This window comes from Arvicanthis niloticus, chromosome 23, assembly GCF_011762505.2.
Source record: "Arvicanthis niloticus isolate mArvNil1 chromosome 23, mArvNil1.pat.X, whole genome shotgun sequence".
NCBI classification, from domain to species: Eukaryota; Metazoa; Chordata; class Mammalia; order Rodentia; family Muridae; genus Arvicanthis; species Arvicanthis niloticus.
In genome coordinates, this window is record NC_133430.1 from 14,864,820 (window position 1) to 14,886,340 (window position 21,521).

Sequence of the window (21,521 nt, forward strand, 5' to 3'; positions counted from 1 at the left end):
AGAGGGGCTCACACATCTCCTAGAAGCAGCCCCTCTCCCAGTGAGCAGGGTGGGTATCTCTGGGTCTCAAGTGCACAGGCATAGCAGGCCTGATTCTATTTATTCCATGTCCCTCAACTTCATCTTCAGTTACAGGACTGTAGTCTGTGCATGGCTCCCAATGATCATCGTGGGGGCTCCTAGGCTGTGGGACAGAACATCCTTCTTATGGAACCGGGGGTTTCTCCATGGTCACTTCTATCTGACTCTCAATGGTGTCCATGCTCCAGTTCTTCCCTCCTCTGTCCTCCTCAGTGCCTCCCAGGGATAGTCACATCTCCAGAGCTGCAGCAAGAGGCTGTCTTGAAAGCACCCTGGTCACCAGGCTAGACAGCCCCAATGACTGCAACATCCACAAGTCCATTGGATGAAGCAAATGGACCTGCTGCCCGACTCTCCCAGGATGCCTACTCCTATTATGGGAGTATCCTGCCCACCCTAAGCTGATCTAGGGATCCTGTCAGCTACTCTCAGATCAAGAATAGACAGAAAAGCACAAGACTGAGTCTCAGAGCTTCCTGTGAGTGTGAGAGGTCACATCTGTGTAGTTTCGTATGGTTTAGCCTATTGCTGGGTCCTGACTGTTGTCTGAGCAAATGGCATACTCACCTCCAGGGCTCCAACCTCCTTAGTTGCTTCTGATGACACAAACTCAATCCATCTCCAGGAAGGATTTAAACCCTGAGGGTCTGGTGATCTTTATTCTGCTGGTCCCCTGCTGTGTGTCCTGACTGAAGTTGGCAAATGTCTCTGAACCCTGTGCTTCATCACTGACAACCAGAATTTGAACTGACAAGAGGCTTTGGTTCAGAAACTACTCTCCTAAAACCATGAGATGAGGCTGGGGGTTGGGGGGATTGGCTTTGATGCTCACCTTTCTGAGCTACTGCAAATCAGGCTGACACCCCAGCTTTTTTGGCATGTAGTCCTATGGCCACACCACAATGCTGGCTGCAAATGGGATGTGCTCCCATTCGCCCAATCTGCAGATGAGAAAAGTGAGGTTCTAGGAGGCTGTTTCCCTCCTCCTAAGTCATGTAGCTAGTAAGGAGCAAAACCAGTTTCCTGGGAGGCACTGGTTCCTAGAAACCTCAACACCTCTGTCCACTGCTGGCTGCCCATGGATCTAGTCCCACCGCACCCTTAGAGCCATGCCAGGGCGTCTTCCTGCAATCCCCACCCCAACCTCCAGTGGAAACAGCCCAGCTCCTACCTCCTATCAAGCTATTCTGAACCTCAGTGTAGCAGGTTAACTGAGCTGCTCTGTGTAGCCCAGGATACAAGTCTTCTAGTCCCAGGTCTGGCTGCCCACTGTCCTTATACCCCATTCACCCAGCATCAGACCTACCAAGTGCATGTCAGTCCAACTACCTCAATTTCTCTGGTCCAATTGAAGTACCAGCAAGGTTATTGAGGGGACTAGGTACTCCAGGCTTGTTCCTCCACAGGCAGCGACACCCTCGACTCTGGGACAGGTGAGAAGGAAGTATAGAAGCAGACTCAGTGTGTGGTGACACAGTAATGGCCTTACATGCTCTACCTCGGTGTGGTTGGTGTAGCTCTGTCTGTCAGGCTGCTTCAGGATATCTTGAGGTCAGGGGGGAGGGGAACATTGTTCCTAACTAAACCAGAGGGCATGTCTTACCATCCTGATCCAGATGAACTGGAATTTCTAGTTTTCAGGAGAAACTAGTGGGCTTTGAAAACCCTCCCATGGGTTTAGTTTTACCCAGATTATTTTATTTATGGTAACCAATGTTATTTTGGTCTGCTCCCCTGTGCCAGAGTTTATTGTAGGAGCTCAGGCCAAACCTATAATTTTTCATTAATAATGTACAAAACCAGTGGTAGACATTTCCCAAAAATAAGCAGAGACATATGATCCATCCTGGGGTCAGGAGACTGAGGATCAGCTTGTTAGTATTCTGTCTAAGCTCCACCTCCACAGGTATGCTCCTCCCCACAGTTACCTGGCAACAGCCAGGTAGGCCTGGCCCACTATAAAAGGGGCTGCTGCCCCCTCCTCTCTCTCTCTCTTACTCTCCTAATCTCTTTGCTCTCTTCCCTCTAGCTTCTCTGTCCCCTCGCCCCTCCCCCTTCCCTTCTGTCTCTCTCCAGGTGGTCATGGCCAGCGTCTACTTCTCTCTCTCTCTCTCTCTCTCTCTCTCTCTCTCTCTCTCTCTGCCTCTACTACCCTCCTGGCCCCCCTCCCCATGCCTTGAATAAACTCTATTCTATACTATACCGGTGTGTGGCTGGTTCCTCAGGGGGAAGAGATGCCTTTGCATGGACCGGCTGAGACATCCCCTTTCCCTTCCCTCATACCTCTCCACACACCCACAGAACATACTCTCTTTATCTCTTTGTCTGTTTATAAACACTTCACAGCTCACCCTAAAGGATGCCGTGCTATGGCCGTGGTGTCAGTCAGTACAGAACCTGGCATGGAATCTGCATGCAACTCACACTCCTTTGAGAGCCCCGAGAAATAAGCCACAGCAAACACCCACCACCAACACTCGGGTGCACCCTGCAGGCATTGCTGTTCTTGTCTGGTTTACCAGAAGTGCAGTAAACACCTCCTTGCCAACAGCTCCTGTTAGTAATAGCTACATCTTGGAGGCCACTTGGTACAGGACTCAGGGAAAGGTCCTGTCTCCAGGGCAAGCTACCTCACCACCAAGGACACTGAAACAGCCAGGTTATAAGACACACTATAACATTAGGATGCTTGTGTTACCCGGGGCAGGCTTCTCATCTTCTCTGTTGATGTGTTTATAAAAAGAGAAAAAGTATGTTCTGTGGAGATGTGTGCTGAGGTATGGAGGAAGGTGATGTCGGGTATACTGAGGCATCTCTTTTCCCTGAGGGACCAGCCACATGAGATGGTATAATATAGAATAGAGTTTACTCAGGACATGGGAAGGGGGATTAAGAGGGTAGTAGAGGCAGACAGAGAGAGAGAGTAGAGACTGGCCATGAGCATGTGGAGAGAGGGGAAGGGGGAGGGGGAGAGATGGGGAAGGGGTGAGAGGACAGAGTGGTAGAAAGAAGGCAAGAGCAAGAGAGAGCAGAGGGGCAAGCAGCCCCTTTTATAGTGAGTCAGGTATACTTGGCCATTACCAGGTAACTGTGGGGCAGAGCTTAGACAAAATGCTAACAATATTAATATCTACTCTTTGGTGCTTCCATGAGGCTCAGAATCTCTCTGGATTCTGGTGCAGCGGGGAGGTGGTCTTGTCTCACCCGAAGTGAGTGCATGCCATAGCTCAGCCAGCCTGGGTCTAGAAGCTCCACTTTTTGCAGGTGTAAACTAGTCGTTCTAATGTCAGTTAGATTACAAACGAGACTCAGTGGTACCCGTTTTATACTTTGTCTCTAGTGACTGGTACTGGCCAAGGCCAAGAGACACCAGAAGCAGAGAAGGTCCTTGGAGAGGCACTGTTGGTATTACATGTCACTGATAGTATGTCACACTGTCACCTGAAGAGCCATTAGCCGAACTGCCTGGAGATATTCTAAGGCAGGAGTGGAGGGAAAGGAGACCTCCCTCTGCCCATCTCTATGTCACCAGGATGGCATAGCACTTTGGCCCCTCCTACATGGGGCAAGTAAAGTAATAAAGAATTCGGCCTCAGCTGGATTTAATCACAGAGGTCCAGGCTTCTCGTGGCTGAAACACAATCCAGCCCATGATGACTGTGCCACCAGGTTTCATTAGAGCGACTCAAGGGCATCTACACCTACTAACCAAACCCCAAGTGATGACAGGGATCTGAGAATGATGCTGAGAGGGACCAGGAAGACAGTGAGACACTCTGCATAAGATGGTGAGGGCCTGAGCTTCCAGCACCAGTCAGTATACAAGCTGGGTGTGGTATAATCCCAGCACTATGGAAGTAGACATATCCCTGGGGCTTGCTGGCCAGCCAGCCTGGTTTAATTAGTGAGCTTCGGGTTCAGGGAGAGACCATCTCAACAAAATAAGACAGACAGGAATAGAGGACAACACTTAATAGTGGCCTCTGTGCTCAAGCATACTCACATAAACAAGGGCAGGTGAGGACAGCCTATCATAAGGGTTTTCTTAGAACAGCCTGGCAGTGCAGAGTTCCAGGCAGGGACCACAGAGTTTACACTGAGGGAGGGCAGGTGTCCTGATCCCTAGCTACCCATATGTCTTTGCTAGGAGCAGTCAAAGGCACTCTACCAGAGCCAATGTGCTGATTGCAGATTATCTGAGAACAGAAGGGTCTGAACTCGTGAAACATTTAGAGATGAGATCTAAATTCCATCATGCTACTTACAAGGAGAGCACACAGAACAAACAAAATTAGACATCCAATAAGGAAAACCACTTTGCCTCTTCCCTCAGCTAGGACACTCAGAATAAGTGCTAGGATTTAGTAATATAGTTGCATTTGTTTCTGTTGTGTGACAGGTTTATTTTGTCGACTTGACAGGATCTAGAGTCACCTTGGAGTGATCCTGAGCCTGTCAATCAGGGAGATCCTAGATTAGGTTAGCTGAGATTCAAAGTCCTACCTAAAAGGGTGAAGGTGGTCGCCTAGGAGACTGCAGAGCTCAGTCCCCGCAGTGAAAACGGAATTGAACCACTAGGGAAGACAGAAGACCAAGCCACAGAGAAAGGGAAACAACAGCCATGAATATATTTGGGGTGGGAGAAACCTAAGCCAGGAGGTCCACTAAACAGACATTGGTTTGGGGACTTCATAGTGCCCCTGGGTCCTCCCTTCCCCTCTACTGCTCCTGATTAGATTTTTGCTCCCGTATCTCCTTCCAGTTCTCCTCAAAATATTTTTTGACAAGAGGCAGCCATCTTAGGAAGTTCACCTTTCCTTTCCTTGTCTATGTATGTCTCTCTAACTCTCCTTTAACTCTGTGGGACCCTGGACTGTGTAAAAGGAGAGAGTAACCCCAGTACCAGTAGACATAGCTCTCTGCATCCTAATTATGTATGCAATGTGACCAGGCACCTCAGGGTCCTGCAGTCAGACTATCCACACCAAGTTGGGATGCATCTCCTTAAACTGAGCCAAAGTAAAGGCCTGTCACCCTCCTTTCCTCCCCCCCCTCTCTCTCTCCCACTTCCCTTCCTCCATCCCTACCTTGCTCTCTCCTTCGAGTATCTTTTGTCAGATTTTTTTTCAACAACAAAGGAGAAACTGATACGTAAGGGAACTTCCTGTATCAATCTTCCTGTATCAATCGACAGCATGAACACAAGAGACGTGTAAGAACACAGGATCTCAACAAATGTGCCTCCCGCTCAGCCACCAAGTTCATAGACACTTGGGACAGTCACCTGAATCCACTGAGGTAGGATCTGAAGCAATGGCTCCATTTCTAGGTGTCAGTCTAGAGTGACGTGTGATTGTCACATCTCCCTTGGACTTAGTTCCATCACTGGCAAAATGAGAAGACTAACCCTGGGCTGCCCCATACCCCAAGAAGAATGCATAATCTTGCCAGCCCTTACCCCACCCCCAAGTTGGCACTTTGGCTACACAGCGCACCCATAGTCAATGCTAAGATGGCCAGTGGACTTAGACTGCACTTCTTAATCACAACCCTACTAAGCAGAGGGTCAGGCAGTCTAGGTTCTGTGACCCACTTGACCATAGCATGGACCCCTCCTACAGTCTTGGTGTCCTCACTGGCAAATGTCAGCACAAAGGTCTCTGATGTCATGGTATTCTGTGGGATGGCACTGTGTTGGGGTGGTCTGGACCACCTTTGTTTTCACTGTGCACACTGGGTTGAATCCAGGGATGCACAGGACAATTACTCACCAAGCTGGATCAACACACGGAGATGGTGGTAGAAATGGGGCCATGCTGAGGGCCCTGCCCCAGAGCCCTTGGGCTACTGTCCCAGATGACACAAACTTGGTGGCTTTGAATGGAAACTTACTCTGCCATAGTTCTCAAGACACATACCAGAAATTATTATTGGGTCCAAGTCAAAATATATAATGACTCTGGCCCTCAGAGTCATTAAGGAACAGAGTCATTCCGTCCACTGTCATCTTCAGGCAGGTGCCATCATTTTCTTCCTGGTGGCCCTGTCACTCTCTGTGGGTCCACAGTTTCCTCTTGATCTATGAAACATCTGGTCACCAGTTCAGCAACCTTCCCATGGTAAGACTCAAACAGTTAATCTTTTCTTTTCAAAGGCCTTTTCCCCACACACAGAGGCATTGTGTCTTCAAGGAAGGAAGACACAGACCACTGGGGCTCTTGTTTGAAAGTGACAGAGCTCTTCTTTACCTCTGAGGAAATGACGCCAAGGCTGGGAGTGAAGCAGTGAATTGGTGTTTAAAAAAATAATAAAAAAATAAAAATAAAAAGGGATGAAGAGTCAGAGAGGCCCCTCCAACAAAAGCAAGTCCAGAAGATCAAGAAGGAAAACAGGAGACAACTCCCCTGCCATCCACCCCAGAGCCATATTCAGAAACCAGACCAAAATGCGAAGCTGATGAAGTCATCTGCATGGGGGAGGGGGAGGTCAGGGCCTGAGCCTGGGGCTCAAGTTCATTCTCTTGGGAAGTGCAGACTCCTGATGTAACTGTGTCCTTAGAGGTCTGCCAGAGTCCTACATAGTCAGAGGCGGATGCTCACAGCTAACCACTGATCTGATCAAGGGGTTCCCAATGGAGGAGTTAGAGAGAAGACTGAAGGAGCTTAAAGGGTTTGTCGCCCCATGAGGAGAGCAACAATACCAACCAACCAGAGCTCCCCAGGGTCTAAACCACCAGCCTGGGAGCACATAGGGAGGGACCCAAGACTCCATCTGTACATGCAGGGGAGGATGGCCTTGTCGGGCATAGGTGGGAGAGGAGATCCTTGGTCCCATGGAGGCTGAACACCAAGTGGGGGGGGGGAATTCAACGGTGGGGAGGGGTGGGAGGTATGTGGGAGCACATCCTCATAGAAGCATGAGGAGGGGGGATGGGATAGGAGGTTCCTGGGTGGAGGAAGGAATGGGGTAAGGGGATAAACTCTGAAATGTAAATATAATATCCAATAAAAAAAAATACAGAAGAAAAAAAACCAAAACAACAACAAAAAAAGTGCAGACTGTAGCAGGGGTTTCTAAGGTGGGTGCTACAGCATACCTGGTCCTCCTCCTGCCAGGAGGGAGATCTGTAGCTGTGGCCTGTGCACATCTCAGAGACATGTTTAGACACTTCCTAATGGTATCTACGTCATATGTTTCAAGCAGACGGAGCATCCTACCCCTATCCCACATGTACCCCAAATAGGAATCTTAGAAAGAAGACAAAGAAAGCATATGAAGGAGAAGGGGGGGACAAGAATTGATGGAAACAGATGATGAAGAGGGAGACGAGGGAGGAGGGTCCTCCCTGGGTCTCGGTTGCTTTGCTAGGTAGACTACTGGCTTCTCCCTGCCTCTCCACTCTCCCATAGCCTACTCTTCTTCCTGCTCAAAGCACTTCAGAAACAAGGCCCAATGGACTCCTCCCAAGGGACACAGGGCTGCCCTGTTCTCCCTGTTCTTTCCAGTTGACAATCTTTCAGGAATAATAATTCTCCAAACGGGAAGCCAGGCAGCCATTTTCATTTTGATTGCCGGTGGGATGTTAGGGGAGAGAAAAAATAGTTGATGAGAGGACAAGCTTTAAAGAATACCATTCTTAGGAGGCATTGGTGTCTGTCACCACGAAGAGCCTGCCATGATCTGAGTGCAGGGCCTCTGGTGTGGCCTTGTGTCCTGGTGGCTTTTGCCAATTTGACACAAGTTAGCCATATGTGAGAGGAGGAGTCTTAACTGAGAAAGAGACTCTGTCAGATTGGACTGTGGGTGGTGCCACCCTTGGGCAGTTGGTCCTGGGTGCTATGATATAACTGAGCAAGCCATGTGGAGCAAGCCAGTAGGTAGCAGCCCTCTGCATCAGCTCCTGCTTTCAGATTCCTAGCTTGAGTTCCTGCCTTGAGTTCCCTCAATGATGAACAGTGATGTGGAACTGTAAGCTGAGTAAACCCTTTCCTTCTGGGAAGGTTTGAATGAAAATGGTCCTCATAGACCCATAGGGAGTGGCTCTTCAAGAAGGCGTGTCCTTATTGGGGTAGCTGTGACCTTGTTGGAGGAAATGTGTCCTTGTCACTTCCTGCTGTTTGTGGATCCAGATGTAGAACTCTCAGAGTCTTCCCTGGCACCATGTCTGCTGGCACTCTTCCACGGTTCTTGCCATAATGATAATGGACTAAACACCTGAAACTGTAAGCCAGCTCCAACTAAATTTTTTAATAAGTGCCCCAGCCCTCTGCGGAATTTGATGAGACCCTAGGAAAGGGAGCAAAAGAGTGAAGGGACAAGAGGCACAAAGGAGGAGAGCAAGTTGAGGGTTCTGATCAAGCTATCTAACTTTAATTTCAGGTGGCAGGTTATAAAGACACAGCAAAACGGGAAGCTTAGGCAAGGGTCATTGCTTAAGGCTATCCCACTATGGAATCCTCACTGTCTAAGAGCATCCCACTATCGTATCTGGCTCCCAGGAAATGCCAGACGGTTCTTTGAGTTTCTGGGATCTGAGACAGTGAACATCCTTTCTTAACCTTGTCTGACTAGGCTTTCCAGAACAGAAGGTAATTTCATGGGTTTGGCTCCTGGCAAATAAGAGTTGTCATGGTCATGGTGTCTCTTCACAACAATAAAAATCCTAACTAAGACACCTCCCCAAGATGCTTTTATTCATGGTGTTTTATCACAGCAATAGAAACCCTCAGTAAAATACTTCGTGGAATGGTGGACAAGATGTGAGTCATTCCCGAGCCTCCCTGCCCTCACAGCAAAAACCAAAATGTGAACAAGAACAACAACGAAAAACTTAAACCCTTCATTCTGTGGGTACAGAGCAGGGACTACCAAGTGCCAGCTTTGGTAGATTTTAATCTACTCAGTCAGGCAAGAAAATACTCCAAAGAGACTTTGGTGTCTCTTCTGTGCTCAGAAGAGGCAGAAACTTTTGAAAGAATGGATCCAGGAAACTGGAATTTCACCTGCTAGAGGAAAGAAAAGGTCACATCTGTCCTGGGAATAGCTAGATGGGGAATGGAGGTGACCTGTCTCCCAGGAAGAGACTTTCTACAGTTCTAAAAACTTATCACATCACTCAATAGGAGGAAGCTGAGACAAGGATAATGGGTGTGGCCATAGGGATAATGGGTGGGGCTAGAGGGATAATGGGTGGAGCCATAGGTTGACCTGGGCTTCTTTGCTTGCATCCTCACTTCAGGACCCTGGTGAGGTAAGGTCAGGGAAACTGTCTCTGGGTTCCTGTTCCCTCTTCCAGTGTAGATACCAAAGGAGTAAATCTCTTGGCTTTTCACTAGTACCCAACTGTTTAATTGGCCTATGGGGGATGTGCAGCCACACCTAGCTTGTTAGGATTGACAGGGTCCCAGCTCTAAAGCTAAGGATCCCCAAGCTAATCAGGAAAAAGCACATATTTGGGATTTCAGCAACTCACAGGATGGAGAGGTTAAGACCGGGAAGGTGCCATGCAGCTGCTGATGTGACAGCATCTGAGGGGATCTTTCTTGACTTTTCACTCCAGCAGGCTTCCACAGCTTTTCCACCTCCACCCAGGAAAGCCAAGAAGTAAGAATTTAAGCTTTGTTCTAGACTCTCAAGAAAGTTTGACCTTCGGTAAGTTTCTTCCTACTTCAGGCACCTTGGATTTGCCTTCCTTTGGTTTGGAGACTCCTTTGAGCTACGTGAGTTATTTTTAAACTATTTTGAAGACTTGTCAGAGTTCTCCTAAGCCACTTCCCTTTTGTTGAACCCCTAAGCTACATGGCAGCTCTTAGCTGTCTCCAGCCCCTTGAGCAAGGTTGGTTTTCTGTTGGATAGCTTGGGCATCTGCTACCTACTGAGGAAGGTTGATACACATTGGTCTTTGGGGAATGGGGCTTTATGAAGCCATTTAGGGTTCTGTAGGGGACATTTGAGACAGAGACAAGGGTTTCCAGGGGCTCTCTACTGTGATCTGTGAAACCATGGAAAATATCAAGTCTGTCCTGATGTCATCTGGGATGATGGCATGGGATCATTTTCTCAGTTGATTAAATAATTAAAAGACAGAAAAGGGAGTCTGAGAAGTTTCTTGTTTCCTTTTGTATTGCCAAGGCAACCCATAAAAGAAAGCATTTAACTGTGGGCTTGCTCACAGTTTTAGAGAGTGAATGGATGACCATTATTATTATAGGCAGCATGGCAGCAGGCTAGAAGCATGCATGCACAGCACTGGACCAGTAGCTGAGAGCTTACATCTGATGCACAAAATGAAGGCAGAGGTGAGGGTGGGGGTGGGGAGTGAGCTGCAAAGGCTTGGGCTTTTGACACCTCAAAGCCCACCTCCAGTGACACTTCTTCTCCAATGAGGTTACATCTCCTAATCCTTCCCAACCACTTTCACCAACTGGGAGCCAGCGCACTCAAATATTTTATTCGAGGTAAAAGTAAGGGAAAGTAGGCTCCTTTGGAAACAAGGGGTCCAAAATGAGAATGCACCTTTTGTCCCAGCCAGGGAATCAGTTTAGTTATGGGTTCCCTTCTGACTGGCTCTGTTACAGTTGTTATGTGGCTGGCGCCGAGGCTTCGATCTTTCCCTTTACCCAACATGGAATTCCTGGGACATTAATTATTTGGGGTTTATTGTTTCAATAATTTAATAACAGAAGTCTTTTTCTTTGAAATTTCTTGTCTACTGTCAGGTTGGGTACAGTGTGCACCTACTGCCTGCTCTGAGCTGCACTTTCCATGGCCATATCTTTCACTTCATTTTCAGGTCATGTGGATTTAATTGGTTGACTGAAATGACAGCCAGGCCCTCTGGTTAGAACAGTGCATGGCACAGTCCCATGGCTGGCCTCACAATCAGCCCCAGGCTCTCCCCAGGAGTCCCTACTACCTCCCCTCCCCTGAAATCAGCTTAGAAGTGTCCAGGAAAAGACTTTGAGGAACAGCCCATGTTACACACTCAGCCTGTAACCTTCCTGCTGGCCTCAGCTGACTCTACACAGTAAGTCCTTCACCCTCCTCCTCTTGAGTCCTCAGGGTGGGCATTGAAAGCCTCCATCCCCTAGGCTCAAGATCCCATTCATACATGGGGAGCCAAGGGACCCAGCTCAGCTATTATGAACAAAGTCAAGAGAACAAAGGCCTTGCTTTGTGTCTTAACACACAGTAGGCCCACAGTGTGTGCTGGGAAGGACTGGGATGATCTTGGATCTCTTGCCTTTTTCTGTTCTCTGCTTACAGAGAGGGAAAAATCTACCTTGGGCAAGCTTACCCCTGCCGGGCATATGATCTGCCCTGGGGAATCCTCCTTGTGGTTATCCACTCTGAGCCAGAGACCCAGCCATGGGCTTGGTGACTCTATGAACATTTACTCCTCCAACTATCTTACAGGAGAAAAGTCTTTCAGCTCTGGATTTTCAGAGCTAAATTACAGAGGACAGTCTGGGTCCTTGTCCCTCTGCCTTTAAGCTCACCTTCCTCCACAGGAAAATGACCTTTATCTCCTAGTGAGAACTTCTGAACCTCAAGGGAGCACTAACTCCTGGGATAGCTGCCCTCTCTGTCCCCTCTTTTTCTTTTGGGTTCATGGACCCTGGCTAGTCCTAACTGTTGGCAGTTTGCTAAATCCACAACCCCACTTCCCCCATGAACTGCCCTAAGGTTGTATCTGAGTGTTCTCCATGACATGCTTGCGTTTGTTACATTTATACTACCAGGACGATGGGCCTGCTGTCCTCTTTGCCCGGCTGCGGGCAGCAGTCCAGGTCCTGGGCTCAGAAGAGGCAACTGGGGAGGCGGGGGACAGAGGGAGCTGAATGAGACTGTGGCCCAGAGTTTCCAGATTCTGGTCTCTATCAAAGAAAGGATTCAGAGATGAGACAAAGTAGGGAGGAAAGAAAGATTGGAGGAAGTTCATTAGATTTCACTCAAACATTCAGGAGCAGCATGGGCTTCTCAGGAAAGTCGCATCTCCTCATGAGCCCTTTAGAGAGCTGGTTTGATGGATACCTCAGCGAAGGGTAGGATTGTTCAAGGGCGAGATGCAGAAGAGGCAAGTTCTATGAATAGCTCTGAATTTTCCTAGAAAAAGTTTACTCTCCATTCCTGTCCTTATTTGGAAGCTACAGATGTGGCATGGCACCAGATGCATTGGGGGGGCGGGGGCGTGCAATCTTGCAAAGCTAATGACACGGAGACATTGTTAAAATAAATAAGGATCACCTTGTGGGTCCACTTGGGTCCGGTGGTGTCCTGTTATAATATGGCTTTGCAATCTCCTCAGCTCTCAGCCACTGTGGGATTTGTCCCCTTTGGTTTATCATACATGTCAAGCCTACCTTGTTGGTACATGTGGTCCATGTCAGTACCACAGGGGACTGCTCTAGCAGCACACAGAGCACATGATCAGGAGCTACAGGCCTGTCTGGCTCTGGTTCATTCTAATCTGCTTTGTGCCCTTAAGCAAGTAACTCACTTGTTCTGAACCATTTTAAAGCCATTTCAAAATAAAGAGAGCAGGATGACCCAGAGGTAATGGATGTGAATGACTAAAGTCCCAGGGCTATGTCACAGGCTCATGATCAGAAGTAATCCCCAGATAGCATTAAATGAAGAAAGGAAGGGAAGGAGGGAGAGAGGGAAGGAGGGAGGGAGGAAGAGGGAGGGAGGGAAGGGGGAGGGAGGAAGAGGGAGGGAGGGAAGGAAGGAAAGAATGAGGGAGGGAGGGAGGGAGGGAGGGAAGGAAGGAAGGAAGGAAGGAAGGAAGGAAGGAAGGAAGAAGGAAGGAAGGAAAGAAGGAAGGCAGATCTATGTTCAAGTGGTCTACCATATGATAATTGGGAGAAAAGGAAGATGTCAGAAATACATGCCATCTGAGAAGCCTGGCAGAGACTTTGATTAGGTTTTTATCACAGCTGCTCTGAGTTCTGGCTGTGTGTTGTGGGAAAAATCTATCCTCTTTGGCCAATAGCTTTTCTGCAAATTACATAATAAGAACAAGTAGAAGCCACCTTTGACTGCTATGAAGCCTAGTGAGTGACTGTGATGGTTTGTGCTAACTGTCAACTTGTGAAAACAACCTAAAAATCACTTGGCACAGCAGTTTCAGTTGAGTAATTATCTAGATTGGGTTGACCCATGAACTTGCCTGTGGAGATTATTTTGATTACGTTAACTGAGGCCATCCATTGTGGGTAGCACCATTCCATGATGAGCTTGTCTGTGAGTATTGTCTTGATTGTGTTCATTGAGGTCATCTACTGTGGGTAGCACCATTCCCTAGGCCAGGAATTCTGGTCTGGACAGTGGTGCTTGGGGGGGTGGGGGGGGGAACAGGAGCACTAACATGTACACATTCATTGGTCCTTCCTTCTGATGGTGCATGCAATGTGACCAGCCCTTTCAAGTTCCCACCGCCTTGACTTCCCCATCATGATGGACTGTACGTTGAACTGTCATCTACAATAAACCTTTACAACATTAAGCTGCTTTTTTCAGAGTATTTTATCACAGTAACAGAAAAGTAACTAAGACATTGATCTTGAACATGAACCTAAATCTCTTTGGGCCTTGGATTCCTCATCAGTAAATGGAGGGTAGTAGTCATTGCCCCACAGAACAATAACAAGAAGGCAGAGTTCAGACCCATGACAGTTCTAGACAGTACAAATTGGGAGGGACATTTTCTCTTAACAATTAGATAAACTAGGAAAGGGATCATAATAGAGATTAATATTGTCCTACAATTCTGCTTCATGGTCAGGTGTCCTTGCAGGCATTCTTGTGGTGCAAGTCATCAAACAGCAAGAGATAAGAAATGTACCTGTGTCCCCTCTGCCTTGCTTCTTTCACTACACAGTCACTAGTATTCAATAATGGTATTGCCCTGATGATGTTATCTAATCCCAATATCCCTTCAGGCCCCCATTCTAAACACAATAATTAGATTAAGCCTGTCTCCCTCCCAAGAATTCATACTACAGATTAGACTCTAGGGGTTTTTGAAGGAGAAAAACACATTCATTAACACATCCATTAAAGCAAATGGTGTTGGATAGAATAATTGGAACAGCTGAGCACAAGGATGTCACTGCTTTTATGTGTAGAAACTATCATGGGCCCTGACTTAGGACTTGTGTCCCCATCTCTGTCATGCAGGACAATGCCATCCTCTGTCTCACAGGGAGTCCTTTTGCTAGCAAGCCTGTGTTGCCTTTTCTCTGGCTCCCAGCCTCAAGACCCCCTGGAGATGGACGTGAATGAACACGACCATGAACATAAGGAGCATCTGCCCTGCTACCGTGTCTCCTACATCATCATCCAGGTAGCCTTCAGCTTGTATCATAAGTCTGATAACTGGACAAAACATACCAACATCTTATTCTCCCCGCTGAGTATTTTTACTTCCTCTTTAATGCTCTCCCTGGGGGCAAAGAAGAAAACCCATGACCAGATCCTGGAGGGACTGAACTTCAACCTGACAGAAACACCCGAGAATTTCATCCATGAATGCTTTCAGCAACTTACATTTATCCTCCATCAGCCAGACCACAAAGAGCAGCTCACACTGAACAGCAGCCTATTCATTGACAAGAACCTGAAGCTTAAAGACAGGTTTGTGGAGGATGTCAACAGGCTGTACCACTCAAAGGTCGTTGCTCTCAACTTCAATGACACCCAAAGAGCCCAAAACCAGATCAATGAGCATGTAGAGACGGAAACCCATGGGAAAATAGCAGGATTGGTCAAGGAGATGGAGGCAGATACAGCTTTTGCCTTGATGAATTACATCTTCTTCCGAGGTAAGGTGGGACCACCAGGCTTAGTGGGCCTCAAGGAAGCCACCTGAATGTGTGTTCATGCCCCAGTACTAAATCCTTCCTTGACATACCAGATTGTATCAGGGTAGGGCATCCCATGGTTTTCAATTCCTCACTCAGAAATAATTCAGTAGCATCTATAAACCTATAAGGTGGGGATGATGGGGTAAAGCCAGCCAGAACATCATCTTCTCTGAGTTAGAATCTTCATCGTTCTAATGGTACTGTGATCCACCACTCACAACTTTACTGGAAAATTAAGAGATGGGAATTGATAAAGAGAATTTTCTGAAAAAAAAAAAAAAACAGTTTGGATTAGAACTAGGGGGAGAAAAACTTCTCTCTCTGCTTTGCCTGTAACAGTGTTATGATTCATAGAAAGGATGATACCGAAGCCCCAAACTACTAACGTGTAGAGTTAGCTGTGAGGTCACTGTCAGAACTGTGACAATGACCTTTTCCTAGAGCATGGCTTCTTCCTTAGCCACCAGGGCTATGAGTTTGTCTCCCTCCCAGCACGGGGTGTCCTAGAGATATTTTAATTGCTTAGGGTCCCAGTTTCATGACAACAATTCTTTCTTCCCTCGGTCTTAAGGATCTTGGGATGTTATCCCATCTGTTGTTGAACCTGTGTGGAAATTCTCTTGATAGATACGCCTGTACTTTAAAACAGCCTTTAGCAGGCTGCTAGAAACCAAGGTCCTAACATCTTTCAGAGGATTCTTTTCCTTAGACTCACTTATTACACAAGTGATTCCATTGTATATGTTAGATTGGTTTTTTTTTTTTCTCGTTTGGTTTGGTTTATGTTTAAACAGGGTCTCACTGTATCATCCAGACTAACTTGAAACCCATGATCATCTGGGTTGGTGTACCATGAGGTCTGTCATGACTGCATTTTTCTTCTAACAGTTTCTTTCCCTTTGTCTCCAAACTATTTTCTCTGAGCACATGGCTGGTTGATCATACTATGGTTTGACTTCAGTTGTCTTAGCTGTCACTACCAAGGTGAGATCTGTCCTGGTTGGTCTGATCTGATCCTGCAGTGGGAAGGACGTAGAAGGAAATCAAGGAGTCAATTCCAGGTGACATTTTTGGCTAGAAGGAAGAGCGCTTGGGCTGAATTTTCCAGAAGTCCATTTTTAATTTAATTTGGTTTTATTGATCATTGAATTCATCATTCATCTGTGCCAGCCTCTCAGAGTGCCTCCTGTTTAGGGTATTTTAATTACAAACTATTCTCCCACAAAAATATCCACAGATTTCTAAGGACTTACAAAGTAACTCTAAAGAAAGTTTAGCAATTTCCAAAACAAACTATTTTTTATTGCATACAGTATTACATTAAGACTTCAGAAGTAACCAGTGTCCAGTGGCTTTAATTACTAGTGTGGCTGATGGGAATACAGTTCTCAGGTGCAGCTGCTTGTCTGTGATCCAAACAATGATCAGAGAAGAACCAAACTCATGTGTAAGACTGAAAAGTCTCATTAGAACAAGTTTAGTTTAGATGATAGTAGATTGGGCAAGTGTTTTCCTAAACTTTGAGTCCTTGGAGCCTTTCATGTTAGTAGAACAGAAATGCACACAAATAATTAGTGCACAGTAATCATTGGTGATTTTTTGATACTAATTTATATTTTATTATTTAGGTGAAATTTAATAACTTGCAAGTTTCAGACTCTGGACAGGATTAAGATTCTGGACAGGATTAACAGTATGCGTGGCCTTGAATAGATTTTTCTGTCTGAAGTAGGAGAACATGTCTCATATAAACAATGGAAAACTTGCTGGCTGAGTTGAAGCAAATTGATCAGAAAAGGGTTTAAACAACAAACCTCTCAAATTATGGGGCCTTCTATAGGAATGGTATTGAGTTCAGATGGAAGAAATAACCAAGAACTTCATTGACCATCTTGTGAAACTAAGATACAGGGGCAACACTGATTTATTATCTTATGTGTATTAACCTATGAACCTTGATGAATTTTGCATAATATTTAGACAAAGCTTATATACATAACATATTAAGTGTTAGACACAGATAGATAAATGGATGGATAGATAGGTGATGATAGATGATAGATAGATGATAGGTAGATGATAGATAGATTAGAAATATCTGATTACATCTACCTCTAAGCCAAACATAACACAGTAACCTAAATAATAGGTGTTAATTTAACCAGCATTATAAGGTGGACATTTAAAAGACACTAAAACAGACACATTATTTTTTTGGTCAGTAATGTTTTTCTCAATAATGAAAATCCAATATATCACAGGAGCCATGGCTCAGTGGGCGAAATGCCGCAGCGTGGATCTGAGTTTATATCCTTAGCACTCGTGTAAACATTAGGCATCACTGTACCCAACTGACCATAACCCCAGCAATGGGGGACGGAGATAAAAGAATGTAGGGGGCCTGCTTAGTTCTTGCAGAGAAGCGAAGTTAGGGTCCCAGCTTTCACACTGGGCAGCTCACAGTCACTTGTCACTATCCCCTCAGCAGATCTGACACCTTCTTTGGCCCTCCATTGACACATGCACTCATATGCAGAGATGAGCAAACATACATATGCCAGCACAGACACAGACACAGACACATAAGTGTAAAAATAAGTAAATACGATTTTACAATTTAAATCAGGGCGGAGGGCAATAGAAGACATCCTGAAATCAACCTTTGGCCTCCGCCTGTACCTGTGGGCAAGTGCATCTGAACACAGCCACGCACATGCACAAACAGAGCCATGCGTGCCCGTGGGAGGCAAGGCCAGTGAGTCGTTATGAGTTGGAGGCCAGCCTAGCTACATAGTAAACTTCAGGCTGGGCAGGGCCACATAATGAACTTCAGGCCAGCCTGAGCTACATAGTGAGACTCTGTTTTAACAAACACACACCTGTACATGAAAATCCCTATATCTTTTCTCTTATGTGACTCATTTTTCCTTCTTTTTTCTTGCTTTTTAATAATTTGAGACAATTCTCATAAAAATTTTTTAGTTTGTTTTTTATAGCAAAATAAAACATTTTCCATTAATCTACAATGAATTCATTAACTGATCTGTCAAAAAATTTACCTCAGTCATGTGGAGTAGAAGGCTTCTGGGAGACCTTAACAGCTTTATTTAATGTGAGACCTCACCTAACCACAGGCTTCTCTAGTACCGTGGAAACAGTATACAAACAGGCACATGTATGTAGATGATTATGTAAATGCACACAAATCTAGTCAAACATCCATGAAAATAGAACACCCCAGATTCAAACACCATTTTGTTTAATTGGATATATATATATATATATATATATATATATATATATATATATATATATAAAAATTATGGCCTCCCTGTTGGGCAGGCCTGTCTAGGGAGGTCCTTGATGTAACTTGATTCTCCTTCAGACCAACTCCTTCAACAAATAAAGCAATGAGTGTTTTCTGTGGCTGTTCAGCCTGAGAAAGCCCCCATCCCTATCCCCACCATCAGAGAAGATAGTCTAAAGACTGTGAGAGACCCAAAGGTCAAGTGAGACTTTACAAATCAAGGAGCCCTCCAAGCATGACATGGAAGGAATTTCCCCAGCCTTGGCATCAACACAGACAGTTAACCCACAGATGTCGCCACCCCACCCCCCACAAGGATGTACCTTTGCTTCTTCTTTTTTATTCTAGTTAAAACTCAGGACTCTAGAATATGAAAACGGACGCTGTCCAGACCACAAGGGATGAAGTAAAAGGAGAAAAAGTTCTCAAAAAAACAAAAAACACTGAATTAGGACGAATATGGTGATAAACCTAAGTCAGGATGTGCAGACGATGGTAAGAGGCTGTAAGGAGGAACCGGGGAGCAGAAAACAAATGTTCTCCAACCCAGGCAGCACTCCAGGATAGTATTCACAGGGCCACCAACTCCCAAGTCCCTACTAGGAGTCACAAGTTGTGACAGATATCACTCTCAGCCTGGCAGAAACTACCCCCCATGGACTGAGTGGTCCTCAAAACAGTGCACCCTGCCACCCTCCTAGAAGTAAGCATTCACCCTGACAGTCCTTTACAACAGATATCCCTCAACCTCCCAGAAGTGAAGTGCCCTAACAAGGGTCTCGTTTTCATCACAGTCTATGTCTTCGGAGGTAAGCACCTTTACCATATTTAGTGTGGATACCAGAAAAAAAAAAAAAAAAAAAAAAAAAAAAAAAAAAAAAAAAAAAAAAAACAGCAACTCCTTTGCCTTTATCAATGTGACGAGGTTTATTTATACACAGCCAATGTTATAAATGAGGAATGGGGAAAATCCCTGTATGTAAGACATGACTCAAGCGGCTGAAAGGTCCCCCATTATCCTAAATACAGGGCTAGCTTACCATGAACACTAAATCTCTTCCTCTGGAGCACTTTCTTCTGGCTGGTCTGCCTCAAATGTTATCTGAAAAGAATCTGAAAGTGATTGAACATCACTTTGCCAGGAAAAAGAGAGCGTCTCACAAGACTTAGTCTCACAAGACTTGACGCCACCACCGGCTGATATGCCCCTCCCTTCTTTTCTCTCCAGGCAAATGGTATAACGATTTCGAGGTTGAATACATTGCAGAACAGGACTTCTATGTGAACTCGGACATGACCGTGAAAGTGCCCATGACCCATCGGAGGGGTCAATTTTTCTTGTATCGAGAGTTGGCTCTGTCCAGCTGGGTGATGGTACAGCATTATATGGGCGATGCTACTGCCTTCTTCATGTTGCCTGACCAAGGGAAGATGTGGGAGCTGGAGGAAACCTTGAATCAAAGACACTTTGAAAATATTTTACAGCTCATTGACTTAAGGTGATTTCCCCACCCCAGGAAGCCAGACACTGCCTCTGAGCCATGACATGACTGGGGTCCTTCAAGACTGGCCCCCATCCATCAACTAGAGCTTATAGAGAGGCACAACACTCATTCCTGCAGTGTAGGACAGGCTCAGAGATCAAACGATGCCCAGCATAACATCTTCTCCTTGGCACGGACACACTCTCTCCTCAGCATCCAGAGCCAGCACAGGGTTTTCAACGACCGCATATGTAATGGCTGAACCAAAACCAAAGAGACAGGTCTCAGTCCTCAACCTCAGTCAGGAGTGGAGGTCAAGGTGAAGAGTTTATAGGTGACAAGAGAGGAAGGGCCTAGACCAGGAAAGAGCCAGCCACAGGGAGCATGAGTATAGAAGGCTCTGCTCCCATCAGTCTCCAGTGAGGTTTTCTGGGTCCTAGAAAGCCAACAATATCCCTCTCCTGCTCCAGATCACTAAGCCTGTGCATTAGTCAGGAGCTCCATGTCCTGCTCTTCCATGGCTGGGCCTGAGGTAAACTGTTGACAGGGGTTCTGTCTTACCTCTCGGCCAACATCTGCTGAGGCCCAGCACCCAGCAGAAATCTGAGTCAAGCAAGGAGGGGATGGCCTGTAACAAGCCTGGACCTGGTCTGTTCCCTTAGCATAGACCCTCCATGTTCTTTGCCTTGCCTATGGAAACTGGACACTGAGCGGCAGCCCAGGGAGTCACACACAAGTCTGCAGGACTTCCTGGGTGAGGTTGGGGAACAGCTGCCAGGACAAAACAATATACTTGTTGATGCCATCACAGCAGTAACTCCTTCATATTTTCCTACACATCAGGACTGCAGATTTGTACTTTCCCAGATTGTCTATAACCACAACGTATGATCTGAAGACCATCCTGAGCACCCTGGGCATCACCGAGATCTCCAGCAAGGAGGCTGACCTCTCAGGGGTCACACAGGATGCTCCCCTGAAGCTCGACAAGGTGAGATTACATTGCAATGGCAGTATCGCAGCTGTCAGGAGGGTCGGACAGAATGTGAGGACAGATGAGACGTGAGGCTGAGGAACCGAGACACGGTTGTTCTCACAGACTCTACAGATGCATCTTGGAGAATGCAGAGAGCAAACACTGGATAAGGAATCTAAGCTCCCATAAGGATCGCCTTGAATGGGACATGGTGACTCTTAATTTTATATTTGTCCAGGGCTGTTAATTCCCTGGGACTCGACTTACCTACATTCATATAGAAAGGCATTGGTTCAGATCACCTTCGAAACTTTTGTCCCAGCACACACAGGAAAGGGAACATATTTATAGGGCCCCTCTGAAGCTGACAGCCACACCTATAGCTATAAGAGGTGTGGTTCAGGAAAGGAGCCGAGGCGAAAGGAGAACAGTCTTACTGTGATGGGGAGGAACACAGAGGGAAAGGCTTCTACTGACCACTGGGGTTGAGGTTGAGGGGATCACGGGTAGGGGATAACCATAGTGAGGCTTTCCATGGATGAGGCTTACACATGGGGCCTGGCTTCAGGCTGGGTTGGGTACAACGCTCCTCCAACCTACCTCGGCTTCTCCCTCTAGGCTGTGCACAAGGCTGTACTGACCTTCAGAGATGAAGTGACGGAACCTGCATGGAACACCAGCTGGAGTAAGAGGGACTCGCCTCAAAACTTATCTATCCACTTCAACAGGCCCTTCATATTTGTCATTAAGGATGAATACACCAATTGCCCCCTCTTTGTGGGAAAAGTGATCAATCCCACAACAAA

At 46.4% G+C, this 21,521-nt stretch overlaps 1 protein-coding gene across 1 annotated transcript; it reads left to right on the top strand.

The window, feature by feature from the left end:
* Nucleotides 1-19,399: 19,399 nt before the first annotated feature.
* On the top strand, nucleotides 19,400-20,859 carry LOC143436625 (alpha-1-antitrypsin-related protein-like). The gene is made up of 2 exons (XM_076920893.1): nucleotides 19,400-19,754; nucleotides 20,583-20,859. Exons 1-2 carry the CDS (start codon nucleotides 19,549-19,551, stop codon nucleotides 20,803-20,805), a joined length of 429 nt encoding a protein of 142 aa, XP_076777008.1. The 5' UTR covers nucleotides 19,400-19,548; the 3' UTR covers nucleotides 20,806-20,859.
* The last annotated feature ends 662 nt before the right edge of the window (nucleotides 20,860-21,521 follow it).

What these genes read in the sequence shown, in the direction of transcription:
- LOC143436625 (XM_076920893.1), top strand. Translation starts at nt 19,549, where the DNA reads ATGACCGTGAAAGTGCCCATGACCCATCGGAGGGGTCAATTTTTCTTG. An exon ending in TTACAGCTCATTGACTTAAG is followed by an intron (nt 19,755 to 20,582) that starts GTGATTTCCCCA and finishes CCTACACATCAG; the next exon opens with GACTGCAGATTTGTACTTTC.